Raw genomic sequence first — 14,458 nt, 5'->3', positions numbered from 1 at the left:
AGAGTGTAACTTTTCTTAAGTCTTCACAATTCACAGTGAATGTTAGGGGGGAAAAGCATGTGAACCCCTTGGCGGAGGACTTCAAACGTCCCATCACACCAACACTCCCATACGCCTGATGCAGCAAAACCCACTAAAGATGGAGGATGACGGCTAAGAAGAACATCCATCCATTTTCAGAACCCACTTACATAAGACAGAAAGGCAGTCCAATCAGTCCCTCAAAAGACAAATTACTTTCATGGTTATTTTATGAGACCACAGGCCATGTACCACCCTGCTGCCTGCCAGAGAGTTCATTCATTTATTTTGTAACAAGCTGTTTAGGCCCATGATGAGCCACTTTTGTTAAATCCAACTGGAGTTTTCACACCATTTTTCTTTCAACACACCCTGCATTGTAACAAGCTGAAAGACTCGTTGCCTTGGACAAGTCGGTCTTTATTAGCGCAGACAGTAAAGTCCATAGCGGATCAATTTATTTCTCTAAACAATATTCACAATCAGACATGGATGGAACTTTGTGCAGGATTCTTCTTCCAAATGAAAAGCAAGCAACCATCCCATTCACAGCAGCAACAAGTTCATGGTCTTCTTCCCTGTAGAAGCAACATAAATAGACATGTTAGAAGACCGAACACCTTCAGAGCTCAAAGCTTCAAGACCAAGACAGCCATTGCAAGCAGCAAGCTAACCAGTGTAACTCACTATAACTCTATAATCGGGCTGACACGTCTGGCCAAGGCTTCCCACCATCATCCATGCAAGGTCCAAATTCAGCACAAAGCCTTCTAGAGGGGCCAGCGGAAATTTCATATACAGTGGGTGATTTGGAATTGTCTCACTTAGTGATAGATTTTAGGAGTGTTACTTTGAGATGAAACCATTTGGATTGCCATGCGCCTGTAGATATTTCCTGAACTACTGTTCATGTACAGATATTTACCCTCAAGTTCTTAAGGAGGTTAGCGAGTACAGATACAGTGGATACGGAAAGTATTCAGACCCCCTTCAATTTTTCACTCTTTGTTATATTGCAGCCATTTGCTAAAATCAATTAAATTAATTTTTTCCCTCATTAATGTGCACACAGCACCCCATATTGACAGATTAAAAAAAAGAATTTTTGAAATTGTTGCAGATTTATTAAAAAAGAAAAACTGAAATATCACATGGTCCTAAGTATTTAGACCCTTTGCTCAGTATTTAGTAGAAGCCCCCTTTTGAGCTAATACAGCCATGAGTCTTCTTGGGAAAGATGCAACAAGTTTTTCACACCTGGATTTGGGGATCCTCTGCCATTCCTCCTTGCAGATCCTCTCCAGTTCTGTCAGGTTGGATGGTGAACATTGGTGGACAGCCATTGTTAGGTCTCTCCAGAGATGCACAATTGGGTTTAAGTCAGGGCTCTGGCTGGGCCATTCAAGAACAGTCACAGAGTTGTTGTGAAGCCACTCCTTCGTTATTTTATGTGTGTGCTTAGGGTTATTGTCTTGTTGGAAGGTAAACCTTCGGCCCAGTCTGAGGTCCTTAGCATTCTGGAGAAGGTTTTTGTCCAGGATATCCCTGTACTTGGCCGCATTCATCTTTCCCTCGATTGCAACCAGTCGTCCTATCCGTGCAGCTGAAAAACACCCCCACAGCATGATGCTGCCACCGCCATGCTTCACTGTGAGTACTGTATTGGACAAGTGATGAGCAGTGCCTGGTTGTCTCCACACATACCGCTTAGAATTAAGGCCAAAAAGTTCAATATTGGTCTCATCAGACCAGAGAATCTTATTTCTCACCATCTCAGAGTCCTTCAGGTGTCTTTTAGCAAACTCCATGCGGGCTGTCATGTGTCTTGCACTGAGGAGAGGCTTCCAACAGGCCATTCTGCCGTAAAGTCCTGACTGGTGGAGGGCTGCAGTGATGGTTGACTTTCTACAACTTTCTCCCATCTCCTGACTGCATCTCTGGAGCTCAGCCAAAGTGATCTTTGGGTTCTTCTTTACCTTTCTCGCCAAGGCTCTTCTCCCCCGGTAGCTCAGCTTGGCTGGACAGCCAGCTCTAGGAAGGGTTCTGGTCGTCCCAAACGTCTTCCATTTAAGGATTATGGAGGCCAATGTGCTCTTGGGAACCTTAAGTGCAGCAGAAATGTTTTTGTAACCTTGGCCAGATCTGTGCCTTGCCACAATTCTGTCTCTGAGCTCTTCAGGCAGTTCCTTTGACCTCATGATTCTCATTTGCTCTGACATGCATTGTGAGCTGTAAGGTCTTATATAGACAGGTGTGTGGCTTTCCTAATCAAGTCCAATCAGTAGAATCAAACACAGCTGGACTCAAATTAAGGTGATCTCAAGGATGATCAGAAGAAATGGAAAGCACCGGAGTTAAATATATGAGTGTCACAGCAAAGGGGCTGAATACTTAGGACCATGTGATAGTTCAGTTTTTCTTTTTTAATAAATCTGCAACAATTTCAAAAATTCTTTATTTTGTCTGTCAGTATGGGGTGCTGTGTGTACATTAATGAGGAAAAAAATTAATTTAAATGATTTTAACAAATGGCTGCAATATAACAAAGAGTGAAAAATTGAAGGGGGTCTGAATACTTTCCGTACCCACTGTATAAACTCTTGACACATTTTTATTAAGTCACCGCACACTGGGGAGATTCCAAAGGACTGGAACGTGGCAAATATCATCCCATTATATAAAAAGGGCAGATCCAAGCAAGTACAGGCTAGCTACATACATACATACATATTAAAATGAATGGATCATTTATTTAATCCCTTATAAATACTCATCAAGCATAGTGGACCTCAGTTTAACAGGAATACTTGGTAAGAGTAAATATTTTATTCTCATTTCATGATTTTTACCCCGTTAAATAATACATTTTTCTTTTACATATTTATAGAATTTCATTATTTTAACTCCTATAAATAATAGTTTTTCTTTTGTACATTTGCAGATTTTACTAATATTCTGTCTGCAACTTGGGGTTGGGTGTCAGTGGGGCTTGTCCCCCTAGTTAAAATATTAATTTGTTACGAGCTTCCTTTTTGCCTGGTCAAACCAGAAAGTTTTCAGTTCGGGTCTTGTAGGTTATGACTGCTGACCATGTAAGTCGCTTTGGCAATAAGAGCCAGGCATACCCATAAACAAACATGATATCCTCAAACCCACCTAACCCAAATAGAAGTTGCAGGTGGTTGAAGCCTGTCCTGGCAACTCTGGGCACAAGGCTGGACACAACTCTTAATGGGGCACCAATTCACTGTAGGGCCCACTCGTTCATACTCATTCTGGGCCAACATCAAAGTGAAGCGAATCCATAAAGAAAAGCTGGAGTACCCACAAGGAAAACCAATGCATTGATTTGGAGAACATGCATATATTAATGAAATTGTGTTTCTCAAGACTGCACAATTAATCACAGTAACGATTATGGCTGCCATAACGTACTAATCGCACAAAGTGGGAATTACTGCATTTCACTTCACATTCAAACTCCATCTGTGATCAAGCTCTCCCAGTTACAGTCCAAACAGCAGACGAGTGCTGCAGTCAAGCACAGACGCATTCACCAAGTGTAAGTGCAATGGCCAATCGTGGGCACTCACATCGTCAGAATGATTTTGAATGTCGTCTTTTAGAAAGGGTGCATTTCTTTCTGAGGTTTGCAAATGTGAAGTGGTGCTACTAGAAGTTAAAACTGCAACTCCCAGCAGTCCCTGCAGGGGCTCCGATTGGTCTTCTGTCAAGGGTGCAGGGCCTGGTGACCAAAAGGAGGGAGATGTTATTTGTAATCTGTGTCCCAAGTTCCTGTCTGTCTGCCTTCTGTTGGGTTACCAGTGCTGTTTCGTGGTTGGGGTCTGGATTGTCTGCCTGTGCACACGAGGACTGTAAGTGGACTCATGACCATCCTGCAAGAAAAGGAGCGCTCCTGAACCCGTCCACACCATTTCGGGAACTACCGGTAGGGACTGTGTTTACATTCCACTTCAACATGCAGATCTCTGGACCATCTATCTTCATCATTTCATTTCGTTGCAGTTTTTCATGAACTTTACTGTGTGTGTTTTGTTTGTGCTTTGTGTATTTAATGTATAGTCGCCATGAGGGGAACAGGGGTGGTATTGTTGTTTTTATTTATTTCATTTCTTTTCATTACATTCTTTAATTGCTGTTTTATTACAGGTTTGCTTTGTTTTTGTCTCCGTTTGTGAGTGCGTGCGGGTTGGGCCAAGGCTGGGTGCGTTGCTGGAATCTCCACCATAAAAATAAATAAATCACTGTCTTCTTGACTGTGTGAGTGTTAGCGGCACCGGACCGCTACAAGTGCATGCAGAAAAACTAAAGTAATGCTGAACCTAGATCACTTAACGTTTGTTTTAGTACAAAAATTAACAGAATTGTCAATCAATTGGATTTACTTTGTTTTCAGAAGCATTCTGTGCAAACTGTTGTAACACTGCTAGCAAACTTTCATGCACCAGTGTAAAACCCAACCACGTATGCTCACCATAATGAACTGTACGTAAGGTAAACTAGCAGCATCAAGGCCTAGTAACATAACGTTATGTCAGTGACACAGGAAAACATTAACTGCCTGTAATCATGAGAACATAGGCCTGTATCCAGCAGGCCATTGACAGCACATTCAGATAAAAGAAGTTGCTCTGTTTTATTTATCAAAGCACAAGGATTGAATTAAAACTGTATACAAAAGGTTTATAAAAAAAAAAAAGATTAAACACCCAGGGAAACAGATATGTCACCCACTCCCACAATTACCTGTTGTGAAGTTCTGCTGCCTTCATTTTATTCACAGCTGGAATGGACCTGAAACGACTGATTTGCGGTTATGTAGAACTATGGAAGCACGCTGGAGCTTAAAGGATCATTGTACTGAGGAATAATTTACACTGAAAGCCTGACATTTACAATGCTGCCTCTTGAAAGGAGTCGTGTGCCTCTCGTTATAATATTCTCCTGAAAAAACTGGGGACACAAATGCTCAACTTCCAAGTCCACAGCAGACTAGAAAGCTTTGGTGGCAGCTGTTTGGAATAATGGGTTTCCATTTCGATATTTCCCCAGCTTGCCGTTTATTAAAGCCACTCATATTGTTGACATACCTGTAGAACACAATATTTAGGCTGTGTTTTCTTTAAAAGGGGAAGATTGGGACCTTTTTTTTTTTTTTAAAACTTAAAATTATTCAACAAACATGCCATATATTCAATTTTTGTCATGTGAAGTTCTAAAAAATTAAGCACTCTCTATTAATTAAAAAAAGAAATTCTGTCTACGCTGGCATTTTACAATGGAGGCTATGGGGCACAAAGGAAAATCTTAAAAACCTACTAAAGACATCCAGTTTTCAAGCCAAGACAGTTGTCGAGTGTTGACCTGGGTCTTGTCCACATTGAAATAGGGAGAGAGGGTTAGGAGCACACACTGACACAAGTGCATTGCCGTACCCACCACATGACAAACCAACTCAGGATCCAGATTAGGACAATAGTTTATCTGAAATAAAAAAAATAAATAAATAAAAACGCACACACACCAATATTATAAGATTCCTCCATTTCCCCTTGGGATTAATAAAGTATCTATTTTAAAAGACGCGCAGCTGAGCGATAGCTCGGCACTTAGTCTTCCTGCACGACAACCTTTCGCACAAGTGAACAGAAAATGTATCCTTACCATAAGAAATAAATAAATGAGTGATAAAAATGATCATTTCCAGATCTCTTCTGCTGTCACAAACGTATCAGAAAACTCAGAAGGCATAGACAGATATATTTGGTAAGTTTTTACGCTTTTCCTTTGTGCCTCATAGCCTCCATTGCAAAGTGACAGTGCGGGCAAACAAATTAACGTCCCTTAACGCCTTATTCAATACAAAATTATTAAATGCTCAATTTTTAATCTTCCAACTAATACAGAACTGCCCAATTTCACATTAACATTTTGTAGGTGGTATCCTGCAGAAGGAAGGCTCTGCATGTATACAGGAGACAGTATGTGCGGTTTGTAAGACAAAGCACTTACATGACTGTACTGATTTTAAGTATAATATCAAAAGCAGTGATCATTATTATTTTTGCACTAATCGCATACCCCAAGTACTTGTGTCAATTTTAAACTCAAAGGCACCTACTAGTGGCCGCAGCTCAAATTCTCTAGTTTGTGGTTAACAGAAGGTTAGGGCTCTCAAATCCTATTATTCAATTTCTACCCCAGCCTTTACTTAGGTCTCAATGTGGCATGAGAATTTGCCGGACAGACCCATAATGTATCACAGCTTTTACACTGTACACTTGCTTTATGCCATTTTTGAGTTTGTTCTCGTTTTCACAAGTCTTTTTTTTTTTTGTTAACAGTTTTCTCCTGTAATTACAGGGCAATTTAAACAGCAGGTGGCAGTGACAATGTGTCTTAAGTAGGCACAGCTAATTCGGCTCCATTGCGCACTTGAGCTCACTGAGGAGCCACCTTAATAACAGACATTAGGAGAGACGTCAAAGCCCAAATAAGGTGAATTAAGACCCTTGCCCGGGGGGTGGGTTCGGAAAAAAACAGAAGCCACAATAGATCTCTAGAGCCAAGCTTGGGGCCACCACTTTCTCCGATTTTGGTGGGTGGCTACACTCCTGTGCGTTCTGGCTTTGCCCTTCAGCTTATTTTTGTGACCCTTGTGTTGTTTAGTGCTCCTCATTTTACTTTAAACATCCACTCGTTCAAGGTGGTACCAAAACATAACCGGTTTCCATTTAGTACACCCTGCTATACAGAATACAGCATCTGTGTTCATGCAGCATGAAATCACAGTAGGAAAACATGGATCTCTACGGTTTCACACAGGAAAAGCCAAACCGTCCCTTACCCACATATTCTTTTTCTTTTATTGTGAAAAGATGGCACAGTGAGCACATTGCTGATCTAAGTTTCATAGTGTATGCTCCTTGACCAAACACTGATGGAAGGATGTGAAAGCAATGCTTACATATGTGCAGATGTGTTTTGAGGATCACCTTATCATTGTCATTCTTGGATTATGAAGAATGGCGTATGCGTTGCATGTTGATTAACAAATAGTACAAACCAGCAATTCAATGGCTCCCCCCCCACCATGTTTGGCTTGACACTCTGGACATGTCACTGCTGGTGTGTTTTTTTTGTGCCACTAAGACATGTAGCAAGATGTGCCCATTTCTTAAACTTGACGCTCTTTCTGTGAGTGGCATTGGCAATGCTTTACCTGTTCAGCAAATGTCCCCACTGTTGTTGTTGTTCTTTCTGAGAGGCATTAGCACTACGATTCACGGTCAGGAAATGTCAATGTTGATCTTTTCCTTTCTGCCATGTCGCCCTTTTGAGAAGTCTGGCATACAAAACACATGGACTCTGAAAGAACCGAGAGATTGCCACTACCCATTTTTTTTTTACTTGCGCATAACACATCATAAGCTTTCAATTACGACCAAGATCAAGGTTCTAACCACAGTGCTTCACCACTAAACACCTGACAGAAGGATACAACCCTGAAGTTTTCTACAATGTCATTCTGCACACACAAAATCTTAAGTAACCAAGTTTTTAAGATGGCATTTGCTCAATTACTATACAGTGGACACAATGCACCATCAAGCTAAACATACTTAATGTTTTGGGAAATTAGAAAAACAGAGGCCATTTCTCAAATCACTCAAGCAGTCTGGGCTGCCTTCCTGCGTAGGATGGGCTCTCTTCAGTTTCTCCCTTATTTCTTTTATTTCTCCGGTACTCCAACAGTGTAATTAGGGCCCTGTCTTGGACAGAACATCACTATTCAGCCATTTCTCAAACCCTCCCACCACCTCCTCAAAGGCTTTTACAGTTATAATCCAAGAGCTGCAGCCCTCTGACATGCGACTATGAGCGCGCAACATCAAGCACAACCTAATTTACTGAACAAAGATAATTTAAATAGCAACAGAACTGCTAATTTCTGTTCATCTACTCTTTTTTCCTCTTTAAAAACGTCAAATGTACCTAGAAAAGAACATTAAAAGGACAGATCAATGGGCTGCACTGCTGCCTCATTTTCTTCTAACCACCGTGATTAGGTTCATAGACAGGTCATGGTATAGGCCTGGAAGTCTCTCTCTGACTGGGGAGTACAAACGGACACCTGTGAGCACACAACTGGGCACTATGACAGACTAGTGTCTTGTTACAGGACAATCCTTGAGCGGTGCATGTCGCTAGTAGGAAAGGAGGATTCAGTTCCCCAAGTCACTCAAGCACTTCTTAACAACAACCGAGCATCATTTCAAATGCTACAGCATTCCTGGGCATTGTTGCGGACCATGTGCCCTTATTTATGGCTGCAGGCTACTCTTCCAAGTGGATAACGTACCATAGATGCCCTTTCAAGCTGGCTCCGTGATCAGGAGAGCAACTTCAACGTACTCCAACACGTCTTCACAGTGCACCTTTAAGAAGAGGTGGAACTGGAGGGATGATGCATCAATGTATACCCAACTTAATAAAAATGCTGGAAATGTATGATGCGTTCGAGTCACCTTTTTAAAGAATCAACCAAGAATGCTTCCAGGACTTGACCGGAGTTCCGGCCTCAAATAATTTAAGCTGTTTTTTTTTTTTTTGGATCGAACCTGCTACTAGACACGACTGCCTAATTAAAAGTTTGCAGGCAGAATGCTGCACAACTGTCTGAAGATCACTTTTACATTTGGAGCATGGGCAGAATTTAAACCAGCTACGTTTTCATTTGGAGTTTTATTGCTTATTCAGCATCTCAGAAAATAGACAAATGTATTACATTATGGGTGTCTTTTTAAAAGTACCAGCCTCTTTAGAAGGAGGCAGAAGTGGACTTCAATGCTTATGGTTTAGTTGCTGTTCTCAGCAAGTGCTGTAACTAGGTAGTCCACTACTATTGTTGCAATAGGTTTCCACCATGTGGTTATGAGTGCCAATCTGCAATAATCAGCAGTTGCTTCATATATCTGCAAAATGTAAAACGCAAATAAATTCAAAAAAGAATACACTCCAAATAGCCATTCCACCTCCAAGCAAATCATTTTCAACTGAATCAATACTTCAGTGGCCAAAGTCAGCTTCACCTAAAATGGAGTTTGAGGGTGTTGGGAAGAGAGAAAGGAAAGAAGAAAATTCTTTTCAGGGAGAAAATTCAGTATCTGGCTATGAAAAAGACAGTAGGCAACACCTGGAGATCTAGGTGAAGAGCTGCTTCTGATGGACAAGGGACCAAACAAGCAATCTTTTATACAGCACCTAGAGATAATGTGAGGAACCCAAGTGCAATTACTAACGCACACGCCCTCCAAACTACTTGACTTAACACATCAAGCAGTGGATTGATAGGGGTCTGCCATTAAGTCACACAGCTTGCTGAAAATTAAAGGAAAAATATGAAGCTTAAAATAAAAAAAAAAAAAAGCAAAGAATATGGACTTTGATTCGCCCAACACACAAAAAGGTGTCCATGAACAACAACAGGTCTGTCACGAAAGTGTATAGTGGAAAAACAAGGGGAGGAAGGGAACTGAAGAGTAACCAGCCAATGACTACTACACTTCTAAAACCAGAGCACAAGTACAGACATAAGCAACTGAGGCCGGCTTGTTGACTGACCCTGAATAACCAGGAATAAAACTCTCCCTGAATGTGCCAGTCAGCATTGCAGGCGCTAACTAAGCTGCAATACGCATTTTAACACATTCTTAAGAATCGAGCCAGCAGCATGTATAAAGTGTGCCAATTTTAGAGTCATTTCTTGCAGTGCTGTCAGCTAACCCCATTGAATTACCAAGGACAGAGGACATGGATGTGAAGTAGCGGAGGGGTTATTTTGAAAATACAAATTTCTTCTAGCAGAAATTGTCATGGTGCAAATTACTTGACTGACTGACTGCAGTGACGTTGATTTAAAGCAAATTAAAATTTTCTATGCCAATGTTCACTTCATTCCACATACTTGTATAAAGCACACAGAGCTCAGTCTATACAAATACATACGTTGCTGTATGATGATATGAGATGCAATGTGAACAACGCACACCAAGTTTTAGTAAGCTAAGATGTAAAATAAAATGCATGTTGCATCTAACTGATACAGAGATAACGGACAGACTTACTTACCGACCCAGAAACAACTTTGCCAAAGAGGAACTTTTCTTCATAGGCAATATTTGGCTAAATAGCACCCTCTAGTGACCATAATCGATGTGCGTAGCTCCAGACTGACATGGGGGTTCAGGACATACATACTTCTCTACCCAGTAAAAACTAAATGTCACAAAGGAATAAACTGGCATGTTGCTCAGAAATACTACTATTATACTTTGTAGCTGTGATAATAAATAAAACACTATGCCCACTCCACCAAAAAAAAAAAAAAAGGTCAAAAAAATGATGTAAGAAAATATCTATATAAAGAAGATCTGTAGTACTAGGGTGTTGTACCGTGTTAGCCATTATGAATGTAGAGAAAAGCCAAGCAAAATGACACCTTTTATTATATAGCCAATAAAAGGTGTCATTTTGCTTGGCTTTTCTCTATAAAGAAGATCGAAAGCCATTTCAGTTAAGATGTCTGTCTGTTTTTTCACAACACCAAAACGGCTGAACAGGTTTTCAAAAAATTCTGCATGTGCCTTGCTGTTGGCACAACTTGAAATATAGGCCATGTGTGATATTAGGAAAGGGGTTAAAATGGGAGTTTGGTGGCAACTTATAAAACCGCACTACTGTAAAGTCCCAAACTTAATTTGTCAGTTAAGGAAGGCAAGTCTGCCTGCCCCCCTCCCATTCTGCAAGGGCACCAAAAAGCCCAGTTGCATCAGCATCTGATTTGGGAACTGCAGTTTCTCCGATTGCAAGGTCCTACAATAGACAGTGCACACAGCACAAAAATTAATTGAGGCCATTCTACCCTCCATTTAAGACATCCCCAAAGCCTATGAGCATGGTGGTGGACGGCAACCACCCCTCACATGGCGGATTTGTCCCGCTTTAGTTTGGCAGAAAGCGCTGTAGCATCCAAAACAGTTCTGCCAGGTTCAGCCACCAGGTACTCAGGCTAGCATAATTTTGAATCAGAAAATCCATCCATTTTCCAACCCGCTGAATCCGAACACAGGGTCACAGGGGTTCGCTGGAGCCAATCCCAGCCAACACAGGGCACAAGGCAGGAACCAATCCCGGGCAGGGTGCCAACCCACCGCAGGACACACACAAACACACCAAGCACACACTAGGGCCAATTTAGAATCGCCAATCCACCTAACCTGCATATCTTTGGACTGTGAAAGGAAACCCACGCAGACATGAGGAGAAGATGCAAATTCCACGCAGGGAGGACCATGGAAGTGAACCCGGGTCTCCTAACTGCAAGGCAGTAGCGCTACCACTGCACCACCGTGCCGCCCGAATTAGAAAAAACTTTTGTAAACCATTACTGTACAATAACCGGAAACTTGACAAGAAAGTTCATAAAATGTGCAAGATAGGTAAAATTAAAAAACTGTGTACAAAAAAAAAAAAAGTAAAAAATTAGAAACACACCCAAAGGATGGGCCACCAATCAGGTTCTTGGCCTACTCATCTTTCTTGAATTTGCCATTGATGTAGGGCACATAGTCCAGAATTAGCCTCCAGTCAGTGGCATAGACCAGTCCAACAGCACCCACTGTGCCCCAGGTGCCCAATGTGGGAAACCTGTAATGGGAAAAAGAGAAAATGGGAGGGGGAAAAAAAACCTTAGAAAACCAGAAATTTCTAGCACATGAAACACGATAATATAGAATTGAAGCCAAGATCTTTCTGTGAAAGCCACCAGAACCTTGACAGTGTGCTCAGGTAAGATTTCAGCTGAATTATGATAAGGAAAACTAATAAGGCTCTCACACAAAAACAAGAAGTGCCATTTCACTAATACACACATATGAGGGGTACTATACAAGACAGATACACCTTGGGGGTTGGTACTGATCGGAGGACAGTTACAGGCCCATGCTCAACATCCAAATAACTTGAAGTGGACTAAGAAGAATGTTGTAGAACACAGGCGACCACCAAGTTCTGTTAAGTCATAATAATACACATACTTCGTTTATCACACAAGCCATCACAGGACATCTGAAGCACACACTCGCATGCACAATGATACCAACCAAAGCCAGGCAATCTCTTTTGCAATCCCGCCACCCCACCACCTTTTGCTGGGAATAAGTTTCCAAACAAATGAGCTATACTTAGATGCCTTATGATCTGAAAGAAACGAAAAAAAATGCATAAATAAAAAGAATATCTAAAATTTAAGAGACTAGAATAAGTTGGAGAAGATACCCTCTGGGGAGAATGGCTTAAAAGGGTGGAAAATTTCAAATAACTTGAATCAACAATAACAGATGGAAGGATACATCTAGAAATAAACCACCGAATGCAATTAAAATGGAAGGGGCATCAGGAGTGTTATGCGAGTAAAGAACTGGTGCAAAAGTGAAAGGTAAAAGTAATTAGAGCAGAATTTTTTTTGCATGGATCTGGAAACCTAGGCAGTTAAAAAGATGCATAAGGATTTGTGCAGTAAGAAAGCTTGATAGAAGATCAGGAATGAGAGACAATTAATAGAAAAATTAAAGGTTTAAAATGGTGCAAGCATAAAATGAGAAGAGATTCAAACAAAATAGGAAGAATCATGGATATGGAGGTGTCAGTGTAGCCTCTGTGTTGTGACTTCAGTGAAGGCAAGGGACCCGAAAGGCTTTATCCAACATGTCAGTTTAGTTTTACTAAGTTTTAGTTTATTTAGCAGTTAAATAATAAAATATTAACAAATGGAGGTTACGTGAATCCACAAAACACACCTCACAGTGGCCAGAACACAACTGAGAGCTCGCCCAAACTCATTAGCACATTTCCATTTGGAAGGCTCCAATTACAGGGTTGGCAGATGTTCGGTTTTCACCCAAATGAGGCCAATTTTGAAAGCGGCGTACGGGCTTTTCTGCCATTTTTAAAAGGTCACGTGCGGTCGCCCAAACGGTAAAGCTCCAAGGTGAACGGACGCTGATAGCGATCAATGCACCCCAGCCGTCAATAGCCCCAAATCTACCCCTAGTCGTGAACGGGCATGAAACTTAACACAACATCCCTTGGCTTTTAGTCCTCACAATCTAATTAAAATAACAGCGACAGTACTGGGTGGTTGTAAATGGAAGGCTACTTAACCTCTGATACTTCGGAACGGAGGAGAAGAGGACGACCAAGGAGAAAATGGACGGACTATGTGAAGGGGTATCAAAGGGGAGTCGGGCGATGAGGAGTACAACACAGGAGAGTGGAACGACTGGACACAAATGTGGGTCAAGCTTTACAAGAAGAACTTTCTAAACTGCTTATCCAGGTAAGGGTCGCGGAGGACCACGTTCTATCCTGACATCAGGCTTGGAGGGAGCCAACCAGCACCATTTGCGGACCACTCTCACGGACACGTGTCTACACTCACGCCGGTTCAACAACAGTAACTTAACCCGCTCATTTTTTTAGACATGACAGCAAAGCCTGAGCAAGGAGAAAACCCCATTCATGGAATGGTAGATCATGCCAGTTCCAGGTGACGCATCAGCGCTACCCGCCGTACCTATAAAATCCGGACCTCCACTTGAGGGTCGTAGCGACAGTCTCCAGCACCAGGTTCACTTACTGCTTCTGCTCAAATTCCACGCTAGCACAAACCTTTCTTTGGCTAACGACCCCTATAAAAAAAATAGTATTATTATGGTCAAACACACACACAAAAAAAACTCACCACAATCGGAGCAACTGAGCGTATCGCGGACCAATCGCTTTACTAAACATCTTTACGTCCTTAAGCCGACCGACCTCTCGTTAACTTTAATGGCGTTCGAGGGCCTCTAGGGTGCCCGTCTAGGCTCCGATCTGAAGTGTACGAGTATGATTATCTTAAAGGAAAATGGCTGGTTTAAATATGAAAGAAAATGCTTAATTACTCATTACAATATAAATAGATGTATAACCACAAGACCGCGAGGACAAAAGAAAGGGGAAAAACAAAAGTAAACAGGCAAATAACGATATCTTCCTGCTTTGGGTCCTTCAATGCTTTCAAACAACTTTATTGAGGTGCGCAAATGTTCGTATTAATACGCATGCGTAGGTGTCTTTCAGGCTATTGAACGGTCTATCTATCCAATGGATTTCAGGCGCACTATCATCTTTGGGAATAATGTATACTTTAATCATGTTAAATAAATGATTATGTCATGCCTTTCTAAACTCGGACTTTAACACTTAAAAGTTTGTGAAACATTCAAAGTGGCTATTATTGCAGGTATTATAGTTATGCTTTTAACCTGAACTCTTCACAAATACAGAGAGTTAATATCCTAAAAGACTACCC

The 14,458-nt window shown here is 41.4% G+C and overlaps 1 protein-coding gene across 1 annotated transcript; it reads right to left on the bottom strand.

Moving 5' to 3' along the window:
* Nucleotides 1–420: 420 nt before the first annotated feature.
* LOC120537764 (cytochrome b-c1 complex subunit 10) lies at nt 421–13,976 on the bottom strand. The gene is made up of 3 exons (XM_039766938.1): nt 13,847–13,976; nt 11,599–11,751; nt 421–599 (listed from the first exon to the last, which is right to left on the bottom strand). Exons 1-2 carry the CDS (start codon nt 13,894–13,896, stop codon nt 11,631–11,633), a joined length of 171 nt encoding a protein of 56 aa, XP_039622872.1. The 5' UTR covers nt 13,897–13,976; the 3' UTR covers nt 421–599; nt 11,599–11,630.
* Nucleotides 13,977–14,458: the final 482 nt, after the last annotated feature.

The sequence above is a fragment of the Polypterus senegalus genome, chromosome 10 (genome assembly GCF_016835505.1).
Source record: "Polypterus senegalus isolate Bchr_013 chromosome 10, ASM1683550v1, whole genome shotgun sequence".
NCBI classification, from domain to species: domain Eukaryota; kingdom Metazoa; phylum Chordata; class Cladistia; order Polypteriformes; family Polypteridae; genus Polypterus; species Polypterus senegalus.
Note: the sequence above shows the minus strand (reverse complement) of the source record. Positions and strands in the feature narration are given on the sequence as shown.